The sequence below is a fragment of the Thamnophis sirtalis genome, unplaced genomic scaffold (assembly GCF_051295495.1).
Source record: "Thamnophis sirtalis isolate CommonGarterSnake01/CBP01778 unplaced genomic scaffold, rThaSir2_p1.2 scaffold_1, whole genome shotgun sequence".
NCBI classification, from domain to species: domain Eukaryota; kingdom Metazoa; phylum Chordata; class Lepidosauria; order Squamata; family Natricidae; genus Thamnophis; species Thamnophis sirtalis.
Genome location: NW_028261381.1, coordinates 50,493,407 through 50,512,333, shown reverse-complemented (window position 1 = coordinate 50,512,333; position 18,927 = coordinate 50,493,407). Strand labels below are relative to the sequence as shown.

At 39.2% G+C, this 18,927-nt stretch overlaps 1 protein-coding gene across 1 annotated transcript in view; it reads left to right on the top strand.

Moving 5' to 3' along the window:
- Positions 1-18,927, top strand: part of PDIA5 (protein disulfide isomerase family A member 5) — a 255,318-nt gene that overhangs the window by 150,291 nt on the left and 86,100 nt on the right. The window contains exons 9-11 of the mRNA XM_087711801.1: positions 1,474-1,565; positions 1,664-1,735; positions 12,001-12,137. Of these exons, the coding sequence (XP_087567927.1) occupies positions 1,474-1,565; positions 1,664-1,735; positions 12,001-12,137 (301 nt within the window). The remainder of the gene's footprint in view (positions 1-1,473; positions 1,566-1,663; positions 1,736-12,000; positions 12,138-18,927) is intronic.

Here is an 18,927-nt window from a genome sequence, read left to right as displayed (position 1 = left end):
AAGATTTCCTCTATATTTCCTGAACATTTGTCATATCTACAAAATTAGTAGAATTGTGTGCAAATAATGTGCTTTTCTGGGATTTGGTAGGATCTGTTTCTCTTCATCTATGAAGTTAATAAAATAGATTGTTTCTACTCACTTTGGTTTATCTAGCTTTTGCAAATTAATATGCAAATTATTACATAGTCTGGCCTGACTATCCTGTTCTAGATTGTTGGTAAACAATTTACCTTGCCCAAAACCTTTACTTGCCATAGGAGACACAACAACCAAGGGACTCTTTAAAAACCTAATAGAGAAAAAATATTAAATTAAAAGAAAAAAAATGCAAATTTAATTTTCTGCAAAAGTTTTTCCCCCCAGTGTCATAGTTATCTCATATATTTAGAGAAATATTCAGAAGATTAGAGATCTTTACAATCCACATATGGTCAAGATTATAAAAATATATATTTTACTGTTCATGCTACTAATTTAATCCAGGATGATATGCATGAAATTCTCCCCCAATTGCCTTTGTAGCAATCTTGTAAAATAGCTTAGTGGTTGAGGTTGTGATTTGTTGTACAAAGCTTTGACAGAGCTTTATGATATGATTTCAATTGTCCCTGGTCATCTCCAACCATCAACCACTATGAAATCATATATGTTCTCAGAAGTCTTTCACACAGTTATGGACTCTAAATATGTTAGACATGATGGCAGATGTGAGCAACATGCTTACATCATAAGGAAATTGCTATCAGAGAACCTTTTACTGTATAATTTGCAGTATCACCTGTAGGACTTATTAAACTTCCTCTGTTATGTCCTTAGCACCACAGTAAACTTAAGACTTACTTACATGACTGTGATTGATAGAAAGGAATATATTAACAGAATGACATTTAACAGACTTTTAAAATAATAATTTGCCCAGGAATTACTGATTAATTGCTAGCACTGACACTATGGCAAGAATAAAAGAGGAGAGCTGAAATACTAATTGTGTGATGTCTGTTTTAAATTGATCTCCAAGTTATGCATGCAGTAGCATACTTTATTATTTAGACAGTTTCTCCACATTATTGCATACGTTTGCTATCATATTAAGTGGTGGAATAGGGGATAATCTCTAGATGTTGCTGAACTACAACTCCCAGCTGCCTTTATCACAAAAACTCTGTTTGGGGCTGCTGAGAATTGTAACTTTCAGGGACCACAGATTCTACAATTATGTTCTCTGAGGCCACAATTCATTGTTCTTCATAAATACAGCAGCAAGCCACAGCATGTAAAAATAGCTAAAATTTTATTGAACATCTATAAGCCCATTAAGGAATGAATCAGAAGATATGTAAGTGGGATGATTCCCTTGGTTTTTAGGTGGGAGTTGCTAGCAACTACTGGTTCTTTTCAAATATTATTTTCCTGCAATTAATGTTGGGTTTTCAAGTTTTGGAAGAGCTGATTTTCATTCTGTCATTGCAGGTACTTGCAGGGATGAATGTCTACTCATCTGAATTCGAAAAAATAAAAGAAGAATACAATGTCCGGGGATATCCAACAATATGCTACTTTGAGTCAGTCTCTACTTAATCTGCACATAAATATTGCATATAATTGCATATCTATATTTATCCTTGTATCCCAACACCTCTCTGTTTCACTGCTTTTACAGAAAGGGGAAATTCCTGTTTAATTTTGAAAACTATGGTGCTACAGCAAAGGACATTGGAGAATGGCTGCAAAAGTGAGTTTTTAGTTGACATCTCCATCTTTGAGAAGGACTTTTTTTGATGAGCATTAGGGGGGAAATCCAAAGCATATACAACAATATCACTCACTCACTCGACGCCTCTTCACCCAACGTGGGTATAGGCGACTTCCATGGAAACCTATGGCGATCCATGGAAGCTGTTTCGGCTGGATATACCCAAGGGGACGCCAGTCCCAAGGGTCGACAGAGCCCGATTGGTGGGAACAGGGGGCACCACGTGAAGGCCGGGTTGTCGTTTGATAGTTGAGAGGCTATATTTGGCGCATCAACTATCCTTGCCCCCCATACAACAATATAATTATGAGTTAATGAGTTAAAGCTAAACCTGAGGTCTCATTTACTTTAATTTGTCACACTTTCTATTTTGCATGTGTTAATTACAACTCTCCATTATCTTTTACTGAGCATTGATTTCATTTAAGCTTTAATTGTGAGGAAAAATCACTTTTTTGCCAGTTTCTCCTTTGTATCTCAACTGGGATATATTGTCCAACAGTTCTGACTGCCTCTGCATGTCTCTTTTCTCTTTGGCTAGTGGTGGACAAAATTAACGATGTACATGCAATAATCAACCCAGAGAAACAGTGGCATTTCTATCCTCAGATCTGTTAGATCAGTCTTGAATTCTTGTAGTACATTCCTTTTTTTCAGAGCCAATAATGCAATAATGCATCTTAGGCATTTGACAAGGAACAAAATGATGCAATCAGGAATATATACAGTATATTCATTGCTGAAAGCATCTTAGAGGAAGCACAGCATAGGTAGAAACATTACAAAGTGGAGATACAGGAAAATATGCAAGAGTCTCATAGAAAGTTATATACCAATTATTTGCCTGTGTTAATAGTGCTGGTATCTCTATGCCATGATACTCCTAAGAAAATTTGTTTTTTTCTGTATAATATTTGAGCCATGGGGAATCCAGAAATGATTCAAATATATTCATGTATTTGATCTTCTGCCAGACTTGCCTGGCCATTATTTGTTCTGAAAGCGAATTGAGACAGTGTACTCTTTTAAGGATTTAGATTGATATATTGTGTTAGGAGAACATGAGTCAGTGATGATTTGCCATTGGGGGGAAGTGTGTTTTAAGTAAGTGCTTAAAGTTTCTTTGAGAATAAGGGATTTTGTTTTCCGTCTGTTATCTGAGTTACCCTAATAATAGCTGTCAAAAGACGATAACTGTCACACCAAAATTAGACATTTGGTAGTATGGGCTGAATTGGAAAAAATAGTAAGTCTCATCTTAAGTCCTGTATCTCTGCTAATTCACAGCTGGATTGAAACATGTTTGGACACATCCAATTCAAATTGGACAATAATGTCATGATGGATTGATAGTTTGCATTGCTTTTTATTCTTCTCATATTGGATGCATACATATCAGCGATTTCCTTTTCGATTATACAACATTATGCAGAGACAGAAAAGGAGTAAGAAATATAAAGTCAAAGACACTGAAGGTGTGAAATGAAAAAAGGAAAGGCAGCATCAATAAAATCAGTTTACACAAACACTGTTTGTTATACTTCTTCATATCTTTCTGTCCTGCATACTGTCCTTGCTTCTACCATATCTGTCCATCACTCCATACATTGCCCTTTATTCTTTAAACTTCTCACTTTCTCTTTTTCAGGATCTCATCAATTCCATCTAAACATGACTCTTTCAGTCTTTTTCTTTTTTTACTTCACTCTTCGTTCGTTTATATATATATATATTTGCAGTTTGATCTTCGTTAATTTTCTCTGCATTTCTGTCAACATTTGCGCACCTGAATATTCCTTCATCCATTTTCCCCATCTTTGTTATACATTCTATCAAGAAACAGAAATTCATCGACTTTTTCTGCTTTTTTGCTTTCTGTGTAACAATTGTTCTCTCAAACTTCAGGCATATAATCCTCATGGCCTCTTCCAACTGACCTCTCTGCAAATCATTTGGATTCTCAGCAAACAACATGACACCATCTGCATACAAAAGTACCTACTCATTCATTTCCTTAACAAATACCCATCTAACCTGGCCACAAATTAAGAACCAAGGGAACATCTTTCCTTTATTCCTGTTCATCTTCAATCATCCCGTTAATTCTTACGCATGCTAGATTGATACAACGGATAAATCACACTGTTGTGACCCTCCAGCAGCCAGTGGAGCTGGCAGCACAGTCGGACAGTGAGGAGGTTGGGGAGGAACAGGGGGCAGTCCTGGAGGCTGAGGAAGGCTCAGATGAGGGCTCTGAGTCGGAGGCATAGATGGGGCCAAGGCCATCTGGCAGTTCTCAGCTGCCTTTTGAGCTAGACAGCAGTGAGGCAAAGGAAGAGCTGGAGCCTGTTCCTGGTGTGTGCATGCTCAGAGCTGCCAGAGGAAAAGAACAGCTCAGAAATCTGGGTTGACTTTGGAGTAAAACCACAGGTGGGCGGTGAATGGCCCCTTCCATAGCAAATAAAAGAGCAGCGAAAGAGGAGTGGGATTTTGCAGGAAACAATTTGTTCATTCGTTTCAGGAGTGTGAAGATCTGCCCGTGAATCTCAGAGACTCTGTGCCAAGTCTTTCCTTCCACAACACTGCCTTCGGAAAATATTTACATGGCAGCTTTGCAAACTAGATAAAGTCTGCGGTCATAAATTCACCTTTGAAAGACTGTTTACCTGGGCTTTGCTTAATGTGAATGGGAGGAATTCATATTCCTTTAATAAAAGGGGTTTTGCCAGGAATCTGCTTCGTGTTTTTTTGGGAAAGCCTAGATCAGAACACACAATTTTTTAAAAAAAAACACCATTCTTATCACATTCATGATCAACATTCAATTCCGTATTAACCAAAAGTATTCCATAATTCAAGTTGGTTCCTTTGTGTTTATCATACACAAATACAAATTCTTTCTCACATTTATATATTTCTCAGTGATCTGCTGAAGAGCAGTAATTTGGTCCTGCCAAGGCTTTCTATTCATGTTTAATCAACTCCACCTTGCTACCTTTCTCTTTGAAAATGGTAACAATAATGACATCCTTCCATTTGTCAAACATCTTCAGTTTTCACATACATGTTAACCAAGTCACACAGCCACTCCATGAATGACTCACATCTGTTTTTAGTATTTCTAAAGAGCTGTGGTGGTGCAGTGGTTAGAATACACTGCTACAAGCTACTTCTGCTGACTGCCAGCAGTTCAGAAGTTCAATTCTCACCAGACTTAAGGTTGACTCAGCCTTCCATCCTTCCAAGGTCAGTAAAATGAGGACCCAGATTGTTGGGGGCAATATGCTGACTCTAAACTGCCTAGCTATAAAGCACTATGAAGCGCTATATAAATCTAAGTGCTATTGCTATACTGCAATCATAGCTTATGCCAAGAGCCTTTCAACATTTCAATTGCGTTTATGGTTTCTTTCTCATCACTTTTTCTTGGAGACTAATTTTAGTAGCATTAATGTCAATACCACTGTTCATATTACTGTTGTTCACATTTAGATCAATAAAATACTCCAGCATTTCCTTACTTCAGCATCAGCCCAAATTATCTCATCACTGTTACTGTTAATTTCTTTTGCTGTTCAGCAGGGCTCCCTGTTGAGAGCTGCTCACCCACTTCCAAATTTTTTAAAAAAAATCTATCAAAACTGCCTTTTACATCCCTGCCACTTTAATTTTAACGATCCGTTGCTCTCTTTAGCTATATTTTTATAACTATCTTTTTTTTTGCACAGTATCTTTTAGATTCATTTTTATTGCATTCTTATATGCATTTTTTCTTTATCCACAGCCTCTTGCTTTATATCAATCCACCAACTATTCTATTTCATATTTCCTATTAAATGTAATGTACTATGCAATATAATTCTTTTTACAATTCAAGCAGCTCTGTTTCTTTCTTCCGTAAGTCCTCTTTCCATGCATTCTGTTGTAAATTTTATCTTCTTTTTTATACATAGCTCATATTTTCTTTTTGTTTTGTTCAGTCAATCTAATTTAACCCCTATTTCTTTCAGAAGTCTTATTCCTTTAACTTTTTCCTTTTTCTTTCACGTCCATTTTTCTCAAATTTTACTGTTAATTCTATCCACACACGTTTTGACCCATTCAGAACCTCTCATCACTCTTGTAACCATCACGTATACCTGCATTTGTTCAAAACTACCTGTACACTTTCATTTTTGGGCAGACATCAACTCAATGCCATTCTACAAGATCTGATGATTTTGGTCCAGATTTGTTTACATGATTTCTCCTTTTTCTTAGTTTCACAAGACTTGTATATATATTTTTTCCGGTTTTATTTCACTTGTTAATTCATGCTCCTTGTTCTTTTTCCTGTCTTGGATTCCATAGCACAATCTTTCATGTGCCATGCTTGTTATTAGATAGGCTCATATTCATCTCCATGTCCACAATGGCTGCAGGGTGTAAATAAATTGACCACATGACTGAAGCCCTGCTCCTTTGTACAGAAGGTGGGACTTGCTCACATGGACATGGTTGCCACATTGACTTTTTTTTCATCCCCTTTTCTCTGAAGACACCTTTGACTATAAATCATGACTCTCATGAATTCAGGCTTTCACATTACATTTTTCAAGTAAGGTGGAGATGTGTATGCTAAGCTTGCCGATTTTAGTTGTGCAGTTAGTCCTTGACTTAACAACAGTTCATTTAGTATCTGCTCAAAGTTACAGTGGCGATGAAAAAAGGGACTTATGACTGTTTTTCACACTTATAAACATTGCAGCATCCTCATGGCCAAGTGATCAAAATCCATATGCTTGGCAACTGACTTATATTTACGACAGTTGCAGTGTCAATACATGAGGACTATTTGATTTGCTCCTTTTATGACTGACAAGCATAGTCAAGCTAGATTCGCTTAACAACCGCTTAACTAATTAACAGCTGCAGTTATTCACTTAATAACTGTGGCAAGAAAGGTCATAAAATGAGGAAAAGTTCACTTAACAACAGAAATTTGGGGCTGGTTGTAAGTCAAGCACTACTTGTACCTTTATAACATGCAATTCAAGTAATGTAAGGTGAACATTAGTCAGTATTTGCTCATTTTCATTAGCATGGAACCTATATGTAACTTTACAATAAACATGCTCAGGTTATTCTGGACAAGGTAAATCAAATACCGTATTTTTCGGAGTATAAGACGCACCTTTTTCCCTCAAAAAAAAGGTTGAAAATCTGGGTGCCTCTTATACATCAAATACAGTATTTTTTGCCTCCCGAAGCCCTGCCCCTTCACCAAAATGGCTGTGTATAGCTTGTAGGAGGCTTTCAGAGAGCTCCTGGGGGCTGGGGAAGGCAGAAATGAGTGAAAAATGGGCCATTTTTTGCTCAATTTTGCCCCCCACCAGCCCCCAGGAGCACTCTATAAGCCTCCATAAGGCTATGCGTGCAATTTTCTTGACAAAAGACAGGCCCATTTTCGCAAAAAATGGGCCACTTTTTGCTCATTTTTGGCCCCCCATCTCCCAGGAGCACTCTGCAAGCCCCCCTAAGGTTATCCATTTATTTCTTTTTGAAAAAAAGCACCTGTTTTTCTGATAAACGGGCCATTTTTGGGAGGTTTGCAGAGTGCAAAAACTTTTCCCCCCCTTTCGGAAAGCTCTTTAGAGTGATTGATGAGAATTAGATTGATCAAGTGCTGTGCCAGCTGAAATAAAGTCTTAGGTGCTGCAGATTGTCAGCGATTTCCTTCCCAGCACATGGATAAATACACCTGGAAACATCTACCTACCTACCTACCTACCTACTCTCTCTCTCTCTCTCCCTAACTACCTACTGTATCTCTCTCTCTCTTTCTCTCTCTCTATCCCTCAATCTCTCCTCCTACCTACCAGTGACGTGCGGTGAGGTTTATGGCTGGTGAGGCACTGACACAGGGGTTTCAAATTTTTTTAGACTTGTGGACTTCAACTCCCAGAATTCCACAGCCAGGCATGCTCAGTTCCGATTTAAAGCAACAGCATTTGTTTTTCTCCTTTGCGAAAAAGTTTTCCTTCATTCTTTTTATTCTCCCTCCCCCTCCTTCCTCCCTCTCTCCCCACCCTCTCAAACAGACATGCGCACACAGAGAAGTTGGATCCCTCACTCACTCACTCTCAAACAAACACAAACACAGAAGTTGGATTGGATATATTTTCCAATGGCTTGAAAGCAGCTCCTCTGCCATACCCCCCCCCCAATTCCCCTGCTGCCTTCTGATCCGAGCCTTTGATTGCAGGTGGAGCCACGTTGCCTTTTCAAACTTGTAATCAGTGAAGCTGGGCTTATATACTTTTATCCAGGGGTGTGTGTGTGTGTGTGTGTGTGTGTGTGTGTGTGTGTGTGTGTGTTTGATTGAAAAGGCAACGTGGCTCTGCATGCAATCAAACTTTTTGAATTACTCCCTCTCCCTCCGACCCACACGTACCTTTTCCAGCTGTTTCAGAGAGGATTTCAACTCTGTCTTGCCTGCCATCATGAAAAGAAAAAAAATGTAAAAGGAAAAAGGCATGAGCTGAGGCCAGGCTGAGCTAGTTGCTGCCAGAGCCTCTAAAAAAACGCCCTCTACAGGAGGCAGGAGAACGACGTGCCTCATCTACGTCAGGAATTTTTCGCTTTTAACCCTTGCTTAGCTCTGCTCGAGTGATCATAAAGTCAGACTAGATGAGGCACCTCGTTCTCCTGCCGCCTCCTGTAGATGGCACTTTTTAAGAGGCTTTTTTAAACAGTTAAGCACTAAGCAGAGTCATCCATGGTGATTCTGGCAGCAACTAGCTCAGCCTTTTTCCTTTTACATTTTTTTTTCTTTTCATGATGACAGTGGTGAGGCTCTGCCTACCTACTGTATTTCTCTCTCTCTCTCTTTCTCTCTCTCTCTATCCCTCTATCTACCTACCTAAATTTGCCTCTTCAAAACCTTGGTGCGTTTTATACTCTGGTGCATCTTAGACTCCGAAAAAATACGGTAGTTCTCATATAGTGACCATTCTCAGTTATGACACTGATGAAAAAGTAATCTTACAGTCAATCCTTGCATTTACAACCATCACAGCCCTGTAAAGCAAAGGAAAGTTGAAATAAACTCTTAAGCACAGTTGCACTTTCACATTGCTTAACAGTCAAGTTGCTGGCCTATATTTTGGTCATTAAATGAGGACAAGTATCTTTAATCTAGAGCACGGATCTCAAAGTCGCAGCATCATGTTGCTGTCACATGATGTTCTGCAACATTTTTCTCCTTCATAGAACTGGGGTGGGCATGGCCTGCATGTGCCAGTTTGACACCCCTGATCAAGAGAGCACTGTTCTTTTTTAGCGATCAAACAATTGCCTTTATGTCTGTGGTCTTACATCTTTCTTAGGCATAGCTAATAAGGAGCACAGCTGTGTTTCTCTTAATTCCATGTCATGCAATTAAAAGAAAGCACTAATAATGGCAGATCTTGAAGCTATTTAAAATATGCCTCTTTGGGAATTGTGTGTTCCAAGGTCCCTGGTTTGCTCTCACTACTTTCTGATTGTGTGTCGGAGAGTGGGGTGTTTGTGTCAGAAGAGACATCACAGCACATTTAGGTTGCAGCTTCTTACAGTGTCAAACATTAAGTACATTCAGCACCTGCTGTGCAGATCAAAGAGGGGAAAATGTCCATAGAGTTAAAGCCTCTTTGGTCTTTTAAGGAAGCATGACCAATGAATGCAGAGAGGTTTTCTTTCCCTTCCCTGAATAATGATGCATGCCTTCATCACCTTCAGCACCTCCTTTTGCCTGAGCAAGGAGATCCTTATCTCTTGGCGACCACATGTGAAACATTTGAAGAAACATCTAAAGTTATCCCCCCCCCATTTCAGTTTGCCCACATTATAGTTGCCTAATCCCGGGAATATTTAATACTTTTATATCAGTGCTGTGACAGCTACTGGATGCAGTTACTGAATGCAAAGCAAAAACAGCTGCAGACTGTTTCCAATGATAATGTCTGCTAACAAGCCACTCTGGGCTTTAGCTGACATTTCAGCCATCTAGAGTTAAAGGCAGCTGTTTGTTCTCAATTAATTTTCAATGCATGTTTAATAGTTTCCCACAAGAAAAAATGATGCTGCAGCTTTTTCCCCTCTCTCCAAAAGAAATCAGTAGTGGGGTGGGGAGAATCATATTGAGAAAGCATGCTTTAGTTGAGACCTAACAATAATCACAGTTGCTGTTAAATTGTTTGCAGTGTAAGCCTGGCACATATGTTCAGTAATAATAAGGAATAACTCAAATATGTTTTTAGTATGAATGATCCAGTGTCCTGCAGCAGTCATTCAAAAATGCTGGGAAAGTGTAATTGAACATTTTGATGTATGTTTGCCCTATATGGAAATAATAAACCACATTAAATGGAGTAACAAGAATAAATAACTGCTGTTACTTAGTGTCCTGTTTCAGTGACACTTAGTGTCCTGTTTCAGACTGAGCACATAAGCACTTGCAAGGAGCTTTTATGGCCGCTAATAAGAATAAGAGTAGAAGAATAGGAGTAGAAGAATAAGAGTAGAAGAATAAGAGTAGAAGAATAAGAGTAGAGGAATAAGAGTAGAAGAATAAGAGTAGAAGAATAAGAGTAGAAGAATAAGAGTAGAAGAATAAGAGTAGAAGAATAAGAGTAGAAGAATAAGAGTAGAAGGCAGCATAAAATCACCTACCCAGGTTCGAGGTCAGCAGGTTGGTGGGATATGCTTTGCTGTGTCTGTGACAGCAGAGGGAGCTGGGGAAAAGTGCTGGACAGATGGACAGACAAGCAGGTGGGATATCCCAAGCTGGAATATTGGCAGCAGGACCCAAGGGAGGAATAGAAGGTCCTGGGAAGATAGGCAGAGGGGTGAGATACACTGCACTAGAAGCTCTAGAAGTGAGAAAGTTGTTGGCATATCTTGCTCCTCCCTTCATAATTCCTCACGTATCTGGAAAAATAACTGGATACCTGGCATGAGATCAGATAGCCTTCAAAACAACTGATTGACAAGGACAGATTCTTGTCTTAAATAATTTCTCAAATATGGATATCCATTTAAGGCAGGGGTATCGGACAGACAGCCCATGGGCCGGATGTGTCATGCGCAGGCCACACCCATCCCAGCTCCATGAAAGGCGAAACGTCGCATGGCAGCAACATGACGCCACGAGTTTGACACCCGTGATTTAAGGAGTTGACTAGAAAGACTCATGTTCTAAATCACTTTGTTCTATATTTGAAAACTCTGATACAGAATGTGATCTTGTTCTTAAAGACAATTTTATGAACAGTTAACTTTCTTCATAAACTTCATTTGTGACAAATGAAAAGCTGCTAAGTATAATAGAGACATAGATGAGAAATGCTTTATTCCATTAGACAACCAGTTCTGGGATTCTGGTACTGTATAAACTGTATACACCAGTATAAACTGTTGATGTATTGATTGCCTGGCAGAGCTTGCTCAATTCTTTCTTTTCATTTCTGGATATAAGCCTGTATACTTCCCCACCTCTCACCTTCCAACTTGCTAAGTGTCTGTTGCTATTTGTCTTCTGTAAAAAAAAAGAAGACTATTTTCAGCAGTGTTGTGTCTAAAAGAATGATGCAGTTTATAGTGTTAACACATTTTATGGTTTGCATTCATTAACAACTTTTTATTGGATGGTATTTTTACATTATGCTTCATTGTCAGATCACAACAGATTATTTATAGAAGTTAAGAAGGAAATTAATAAGGCATGTCTCTTGTTCCATCTTAAAGGTTTTTCTATGTAGCCCATAATTACCATTGTTATTCTTACAAAATTTCTGGGCCAGGTGCCTCTCCACCCCTCTCATCCTTTTTTTAATTTGTATTTAATGATTATCCTCCTTGAACAGAGACTTACTTGTATCAAATTACTGCATTGCATGTTAGCATTTACATAATCAGGTGAATTATGATCCAGGCAGCTGCTCTTTACCATCTAAGAGCCCTGGTAGTGCAGTGGTTTAAAATGCAGTATTACAGGCTAACTCTGCCCACAGCCTGGAGTTTGATCCTGACCAGCTCAAACTTGACTCAGCCTTGCATCCTTCGAAGGTCGGTAAAATAAGGACCCAAATTGTTGGAGGCAATATACTGACATTGTGAACTGCTCAGAGAATGCTGTAAAACACTGTGGAGAGGTATATAAGTCTAAGTGCTATTACTATTGGTAGTACCTTCTGAACATGGGCTACTCTGTTTGTTTTTTGTAGCCCTCAGCCACCTAAGCCACAGGCTCCTGAGATGCCTTGGTCAGAAGAGGAAAATGCTGTTTTTCACCTAACAGATGATGACTTTGACAAGTTTATCAAGGATCATTCTTCTGTATTGGTGATGTTCTATGCACCATGTGAGTATGTTTTAATTCATACCCAGATTCAAACCATCTATAGAATGAAATGGGCATATTATATATAGCAACCTTTATTTGACGGTACAGCTTGTGTGTTGAAACATGGAACGACTGAGAAGACAAGTTATCTAGAACATCTTGGAAAGGTAATTGGTGATTCAGATGTGACAAACAGATTTAAAATTAATTTAAATAATTGCTCAGAAAGAACATTTGCTTGGAATCACTTTTTGTGTAAAAATTGTTGACTCACTTAAGAACTTAATTCTATCTTCAAGAAGGCAATGAATCCCTTCTGCAGCCATACTCAAAACTTATCCAGAGGTTGTCTGTTAATAATTCTATGCTGTTTAGGAATCACCACAACTGTCCGTAATTGACTCTGAAATGTAAATCCATGCAGCTTATTATTGTATTAACTGCAGATCTGAGTTTCACCCCATGTACATTCATCCTTTTTGACCATTTCTGAAAGTATTCTACATAAGGATGTGTCCTATGCCATTTTCATTCGTTTTTGCCTCAGATGCCATTGTTTTAGTGGTAGCGTTTATATTGTATTACAACACATATGTCTTCAGAGTCTCTTTTGTTTTATGACTATCCGACATAGTTTCTTAGTTCACACCATAATCTTTACCAATACATAGAATGAGCGCCTTTCAAAGCAGCTATTGGTCAAACTCAATTGGAAATATCTGGAAATAAAAGTCCAAGGTCAAATGTTGTCAGTTATGTACACAATCCACTGAATGCAAATCCCTAAAATTGAGAAACTAGACATAGAGTTTTCAGAAAGAGTGTGATGACCCAGGGCGTGACACAAAAACAGCAGAGCCAGAGAACAGGTCTAACTCCCCTTTATTGCTCCAAATTTGCCCCCAAACATCCCCACGTTTACTACAAGTCCTGGAGCAAAGCGCTCTCACACACACCTTCAACAGCCTCTGGCTGTGAGTAGTTCAGTAAGCAAGGTTTGCAAAGCAGTAAACAAGGCAAAAACTCCAGTTAGCAAAACAGTAACCAGAGCCAGAAGTTCAGCAAAGCAGGCAAGCCAGGCAAGCCCTACAAGACAGAGCACAATAATCTTCAGTAGCAAGTACCCATGTGGCTCCACAGATTCAACGCTTGTTCCCAACAAATGCCCTTCCCACCAGCATCTCCTTACATCTCAGTTCCCAGGTGTGCCTTGTGAAGAGGGGCAGGGCACTCTCCTCCTTCATAGCCTGCTCAGTCTGCGTAGTTCTCGCCTTTTCTCTTTGTGCTCTAGGATCAGGAGGGGGTGGTCCTTGCTCATTGCTTGAGCTTTGACATGTTCATCTTGCCTCTGTTCTTCCTTGTCTACAAGCTGTTCTAATCCTGAAATGTCTTGGCCTGACTGGCTCTGCCCTTCCCCAGTTTCCTCCAAAGCCAACAGAGCCGCCCCCCCCCCTCAATCTCCGTCAGCTCCTGTTCCAGTTCATCTTCCCCCGCAGATTCAGGCTCTGACCGGGGGGGGGGGGGGGGAGGCATGTCAGAGAGATGGGGTTAGGAGAATTGCATCATGTTGCACACCTCTTTTATAAATAAATGTGTTTTTTACATACACAGTGAAGCATTACAGAGAAGGTTGTTTTCTGAGGGTCTCACCTGGACTGTACTATGGTTTCATACCTTATAATTCTTTGATTAATCTTCACCCCCACCTGGAAAAGATATCTGAACAAAGAATCATTGCCAATTTGAATCGTATTTGTTTCAAAGAAATCTAAACTCTTTCCATATTCTCTTTTTCTCCATGATATTATCTTTTAGGAGCAATCTCTTTTGGGGAAAAAAAATAGAAGGATCAGATACTATGTTAAACACTTCCTTTTGCATTAAAAATAGAAAAGGTAGAAAATGAATGAAAAAATATTTGTATCAGAGAAGAAATTTTATGGGACCATAAGGCTGATTATTAATTTTCTTGAAATTTTAGTTATTTCTTCTCCAAACCTTCATTTTCTTTTTCTTGAAATTACACAAATGTGGTCCAGAACCTCTAGACTTCGTGTTTGAGGTGGGAAAAAAAGAAACTTTGATTTTGGATTTTACCAATTAGATCGTAAGTAAAAAGTTGAGGGTAGAAATTACACAAACATGGACATGGACAAAGCTGTAGAGGGAACCTAAGTTTCTGTTATGGTGGAGAATCTAGATTTTACTTTCAGGTAAATGGTACTGGACGCTGTTTAGAATAGGACCCCTGGTCTGTGGACTGGTATTGGTCTGTGGCCTGTTGGGAACTGGGCTGCACAAGTGAATGAAACTTTGTCTGCACATGCATGAGATATAGGTAGTGCACAAAACCATCCTCCCTTCCCACCACTGCTGGACTGTGGAAAAATTGTTTTCCCTGAAACTAGTTCCTGGTATCAAAAAAGCTGGGGCTGCTGGTTTGAAACATACAGGCAAGTCCTTGACTTATGACCACAGTTGAGCCCCAAATTTCTGTTGCTAAGCAAGGCAGCTGTTGAGTTGTGCCTCACTTTAAAACCTTTTTTGCTACAGTTGTTGAGTGAATCACTGCAGTTGTTAAGATAATCATGCTATTGTTAAGCGAATCAGGCTTCCCTCACTGACTTTGCTTGTTGGAAGCCAGTTGGAAAGGTAATAAATGGTGATCACATGATCCTGGGATAGTGCAACTGTCATAAATACATGCCAGTTGCCCATCACCCAAATTTTGATCACATGGCCATGGGGATGCCGCAACAATCATAAGTGTGAAAACTGATCATGCATCACTTTTTTCAATGCTGTTGTAACTTCAAGAGTCACTAAACAAATGGTTGTAAGCAAAGGATTACGTGTACACTTTATAATTTGGATTGTTCTTAAATGATACAGCAGTATCCAGCAGAACCAGGAACTACCTTACAGATGTGAAAATGCTAATAAAGTATTTTTTGCCTGATTGAGTCTCTATAGTGAAATCCCCCCACAAACTTTCTCCCAAATGCTGAAGCTTTTGAAATAGAAGTATAAATTCCCCTAGGCCCTGTTTAAAAACTCAAGATCATTTTGTTAAACAGAGTAAATATTGAACAGACTTTCCCAGAGCGATGCTGATGCAGATTTAGAAGCAGAATTAAATCATTACTATTCACTGACATTTTATTTTACTTTTTTTATTTCAATGTGTCTGAAAAGCCTATTGGGTACAGCTGGATTCCACAATTGAAAGTGGTTTTTTTTTCTTGAACAATTCATGGGCTGCTGAATTGTTTTGTGTAATGATACTTCCTTCTCCTCCCCCGGGAGTTGAATTGCAGAACCCTTAAGAGTTTATTGTGAAGTAATACACAATCTGTAATGATATTTTGTGAATAAAATCTCTTGTATTCAGCCTAAACCATTAACTACTGTTAATGCAGAATCAATTATGGTATTGTCTAGTAACTGGATCGATGTCAATTTATGGCACTGGATCAGAGTTGGTTGCTCCCGGTTCGACCGAACTGATAGTAGAATTCAGGCCTATGTCGCAGAACTGGCAGTGACCCAGGCCTGCCACGCCGCCAAACCACTTCCCTCACCGCTGCTGGGCCGTCGCCATTTTGGTTTTTAGTAACTGCCCATGTGCAGTTCACTGTAAATTGTTCTGCAGATGTCCGGAGAACAATTTATATTGAACAGTGTGCATAGCGTGTTTGGTGCACACAGCACGTATCTGGCACTCATGCGGGTTGCAAACCAGTAGTAAAACCAGCAGCAACCCATCCCTGCACTGGATGACATAGCAGGCTGTTAAGTAATACATTCCATCACTTGTCTTATGGATCCTGGCTCTATTTGGCTTGGAATGCATAGCTTGAAAGTTACTAGAAGCCTTAACAGAGAAAGTTACAATATGAAGTAGAAGTATAGAGAATCAGGAAGATGGCATTGATAGAGATAGACCAGCTCCATTACCATAGCAACGAGGGGGCAGGAACATGGCTTAAGTCCAAAACAAACCAATTTCAATAAAAGTAGTCATAGCTTTCCTGTGAGGTTGACAGGAGACCATTATTAGACCACTTCCAAAGAAGCCTACACTGGATTTCTTGGAGATGGGCAATTATAGTTGAATAAGAGAGTGGTGGTTTAAGCACAGGTAGTCCTGGATGCAGCAAATCATCTTGAGCTACTGTATTTCAAATATGCTTCAGAGCAGGTAATGAGGTTGAGACTGACTTGCTCAGTCTGATGAATGATCTTTGGGGACTGACATGGGGAGTTACTGTGATGATTGTGCTCAACCTCTCTGCTACTTTTGAAACAATTGATCATGATAGACTTCTGGGAATAGGAGACACTTTTTCTTCCCTAGTAGATTTCTAGCAATATTACTTGGAAATAGTTGCTCTCTGAAATAGACACTACCCTATGTTGTCCTTTGGGGATCTATTTTGTTTTCAATGTTTTCAATATTTTCTTGAAAGTCTTTTAAGGTTTGAGAACACATCCAAGTCATAATGAGCCAAACATGAGACTTAAACGGAGGCTTGAATAACAGTCAGCATTTAATCTTTGATCAAAGCTTAAAGACATGATGGTCAGTTGTTCCCAACATACCCCAAAGATATGTAGGGAAGAACTACCCTTCAGAGAAGGTGTAGCTCCTTTTTATACAGTTAGAGACATCATAGAATAATATTCTGGCTTACAATACTCCTCACTAGACTTATCAGCATTATCTCTTTCCTCTGTTTCCACGAGTGGCCGTTTGGCCCCCTGTTGTGAAGGGCACAGATCAAAGGTGAGATACGTTCTCAGGCAGAAGGGAGAACATATCAAAGAGCCGAGGTGGCGCAGTGGTTAGGGTGCAGTACTGCAGGCCACTTCAGCTGACTGCTATCTGATGTTCAGCGGTTCAGATCTCACCGGCTCAAGGTTGACTCAGCTTTCCATCCTTCCGAGGTGGGTGAAATGAGGACCCAGACTGTGGGGGCAATATGCTGACTGTAAAACGCTTAGAGAGGGCTGAAAGCCCTATGAAGCGGTATATAAGTCTAACTGCTATTGCTATTGTGTCAGTTTTACAGCTCTTTACAGCTCCATTCTGGGATAAGTTCTATGCTCATAGATTGCAGATTGATAAGAGTTCAATTGGCAAGCATCACACATTTTGACATTTGCCAGATATTCTACAGACCCTAATAACAGTGCCACAGGAAGTCAGTTGCAGGGAACAAAAGCCATTTACAGCATGCAAGCTTATATGTTACAAATACAAGGCATAATATATGTGTGTTACAGAAAACAAATGTTTATATTAAAACCAACAAGTTTGTATCCTTATTGCTATTCCCCTTCAGTCTTACGAGAGCAGCAGATGATGTGGAGCTGGGTGTTGTCATTATGTTGATGACATGCAAATCTGTTTCTCTGTATCATCTTCAAGTAATGGCGTGTCCTACCAAATGTCTGCCTGCCCTTGGTAGATGAAAATGAATCCCAGACAAGAAACTATTGTAGTAGTTTCAGTTACAGTTACAGAAAGAGAGTAGACCTCTATATGGAGCCACACTGTCTCAGAAGAAGCAGTTATTTGATTTAGGGGAGGTGCTTCTGGATCAATTTCTTGCTGCTTTCTCAGCTAGAAATGCTCAAGAGCCCCTCTAGGAGTGAGATGGGTGTTTAAAAAGTTTGATATATAAATAAATAATAAATTCTGTATCAACTGGGTCGCTTACTGGAAAAAGAATGATCTTAGTTTTCTGGTACATGCACTGGTGACCTCCACTCTTGATAACTTCTGTACCAAGATGTTTGTCTAGTCCAAATGCTGCAAAATTCGGAAGCCAAGATTGCCTCTAGAAGTTTTTAAAGAAGTCCCCATTTTTATTTGTGCTAAAAGCATTGTAGTTTCTTCCCACTGAACCATAATGTACTTCTTACTACATTGAAAGCCCAATTTGTCTTAGTCTAGGCTACCAAAGGAATAGCTAATGTCAACAGAGTATGGTTCCTTCTCGGGTTATTGATATTATCTATGATTTGTGTCAAGAAGGCAGCCTTCTTCAATTGTAGTAAATAAAATCAAATTTTCATTATGGCCACAAACCAGGATAACAATTGCAGTAATGTTTAGGGGAGTTGATCCTGTGCACTTAAAGAATATCAAATTGGACAAAACTACTATACAGTATCTTTTTAGTTTTGGGAAGATTCTAAATTGCCATCTATTATCAAACTGAAGAGATAATTGTGACTAAGAATAATTATTTGATGTTATGTGTAATTTGTCCTTTAAAATTTTTTCGCCATCTTACAGTTCACAGAGGGTCTAAAGTTTGGTTTCATATAGTATTGTTTTCTGGTAGAACAGAATTAGAAATGTTGTGCAGTATCTGCAGGCCCATATGTTTCCTAATCCCAGTTTAATCACTTCATTCCCTCTGAGCTACATTGATAATACTCTTTTTGGGGAATAAAAAGATCCTTATTGTCTTACTGTTCACGGGACATTTCCAAAGCCTTGGCATCAGCCTTATGATCATTCATATTAGAGATAATATTTAATATACAACCCATTGTGTAGCTGATGACTAGGGATTTCACATAGTATCACCTGGCCAAAGCTGCTTACTATTTTTGGGAAGAATTCAATTCAGGTTGCCTGCTTCCAAGCTTGTCACTTCAATTTATGAGGATGTGTACACGCACACATGCAACGTATATACATTTTACCATGCTCCAAATATATATCACATTTTAGCAGTATGCAACATTAGGCTGAGTACTGAGCCAAAAGGTTAGACATGAAATAGGAAAAAGA